Genomic DNA, 1972 nt, shown 5'->3' with positions numbered 1-1972 from the left:
AAAAAGTGGTGTTGGAGACCAAAATCATTTTTAGCAAATCTACGCGAATTTAACAAAAGAAAAGGCAACAGAAAAGTTCCCAAAGCCATCAAAGAACATTTTTCTCAAACTCCCAAACACAACTGTTCAATAATGGTATGGGGAGCTATCGGGGTCGGATACAAGAGTAAATTAATACGTTGTTCACAAAAAGAGGGAGGAAAAGAATATATTGAATTACTCGAAAATAGTCATTTTTTCGAAGATGTTAGAAAGAAACTAAACAACAACATTGTGCATTTTCAACAAGATGGTGCTCCTGCCCATCGCTCACTTACAACTAAAAAATATTTACAATCAAAGGGTGTAAGGCTGATGTTATGGCCATCAAATTCTCCAGATCTATCCCCAATAGAACATTTATGGGGAATTATGGATAGAAAGTTAAGAAAAAACTACCCGGTTATTAAAACAGAAAAGAGATTGTTTTTTTTATTGAGAAAGATTTGGAATGAAATTCCACAATTATTAGTCGACAAATTGATGTTTTCAATTAAAACACGTTTTGAATTGTGTGTGAGTCAAAAAGGAGGTCCAATTGGTCATTTATCAAATTTCAAACAATTTGAAAAAATGGAAAAAAATCCAGTGTTTTAAAAATAAAACCTTAGGAGTTTGAACCTTATTATTAATGAAAAATTTGTTTATTGTAATTGGTTATTAATTGAAAAAAATAATTCGGAAGCAATATAAAAATAGAACAGCACATTTTCCTGTATATTTTTAGTAAAACATACCTATCAAAAAAATGTACACTTCCTAAAAAACGGAACCAGTTTATTTCAATTCATATTAATTAAATATTTCATTTTTTATCAAGAAAATTTCATGTTTTTAATACTTACAACAATATATGCAAACAAAGATGTAAATACACAATACATTGCATAAGTTTCACATTTTATTAAAATTTGTATTTTCATTTCACAATTATAACAACAACAATTCAAACACATTAACATGAAAAGAGTGACTTAGCATGTCTTTCCACAACAGCACCCACTTGATGTCTTTTTCTGGCATTGGCACACCTTCTTCTCTCCACACTTGCACTCACATGTGCATTTGCATCCCTCGCAGCAGCACTCACAGGTGATGGTCATCCCAGTTGCAAATGTCTTGCATTGGCACTTTCCCTCTTTGCAGCAACAGCAGCACTCACACTTCCCTTCAGCACCACATTTGCATTTGAAGTCACAGCAGCACTTCCCATCTTGGCAGCAGCACCCACACTTGATCGCTTCACTGCCTTCACATTTGCACTTCTTCTCACACCCACAACTCATTGTCGTGTTGCAATGAGTTGTGCCTTATATACCCATCACGGGCTTTCAAAATCAAAATGGCCAATCATTTGGACTTTTGTGGTCCATCCACTTGGATAGTCAATTTGGTTTCGTTCTGATTGGTTGATCTGTTTTATTTTAAAGTATACAGTTGGTCCATTAAACCTTCGCCCAGGAAATTAACCTTAACCCAAAGAAAAACTAATTATTTTCTATTGTTATATTAAAATAATAAACTATATTTATATAAAAATCAATTTTCTGAAATATTTGTTTTTTTAGTGAAAAACCTGTGTTTTTTTTAAAATAAAGTAATTTTGTTGGGTTAAAGTACATTTCCTGGGCTTTAGTTCATTTTCTATACTGTAGTTGTTTTGTTGTTTTTTGTATTATTTTGCATATTTTCAACCTTGTTAATTGAAAATTGTAACAAATCAATTATAAAATAATTGTTTTTATTTCTATTTTACTGTATTAAAAACTAAAAATATATGTTAAGGTTAATGCAAATTACCCATCCAAAATCGTTTTTAAATATATTAATTTAAAATTAAATTGAAAAAAGTTTTAAAAAATAATCCAATTTGAATGCGTATTGATATAAGTCATCATATAATCAAACCTTAAGTTAAATAAACGAATTAATT

General features: G+C 30.5%; 1 protein-coding gene across 1 annotated transcript; it reads right to left on the bottom strand.

The window, feature by feature from the left end:
• Window positions 1-1013: 1013 nt before the first annotated feature.
• On the bottom strand, window positions 1014-1325 carry EIN_145670 (cadmium metallothionein precursor, putative; the record flags this gene model as incomplete). The annotated part of the gene is made up of 1 exon (XM_004254316.1): window positions 1014-1325. The coding sequence occupies one exon, from the start codon at window positions 1323-1325 to the stop codon at window positions 1014-1016; it is 312 nt and encodes a 103-aa protein (XP_004254364.1).
• Window positions 1326-1972: the final 647 nt, after the last annotated feature.

This window comes from Entamoeba invadens (assembly GCF_000330505.1).
Source record: "Entamoeba invadens IP1 unplaced genomic scaffold scaff_1105074725361, whole genome shotgun sequence".
NCBI classification, from domain to species: Eukaryota; Evosea; order Mastigamoebida; family Endamoebidae; genus Entamoeba; species Entamoeba invadens.
Note: the sequence above shows the minus strand (reverse complement) of the source record. Positions and strands in the feature narration are given on the sequence as shown.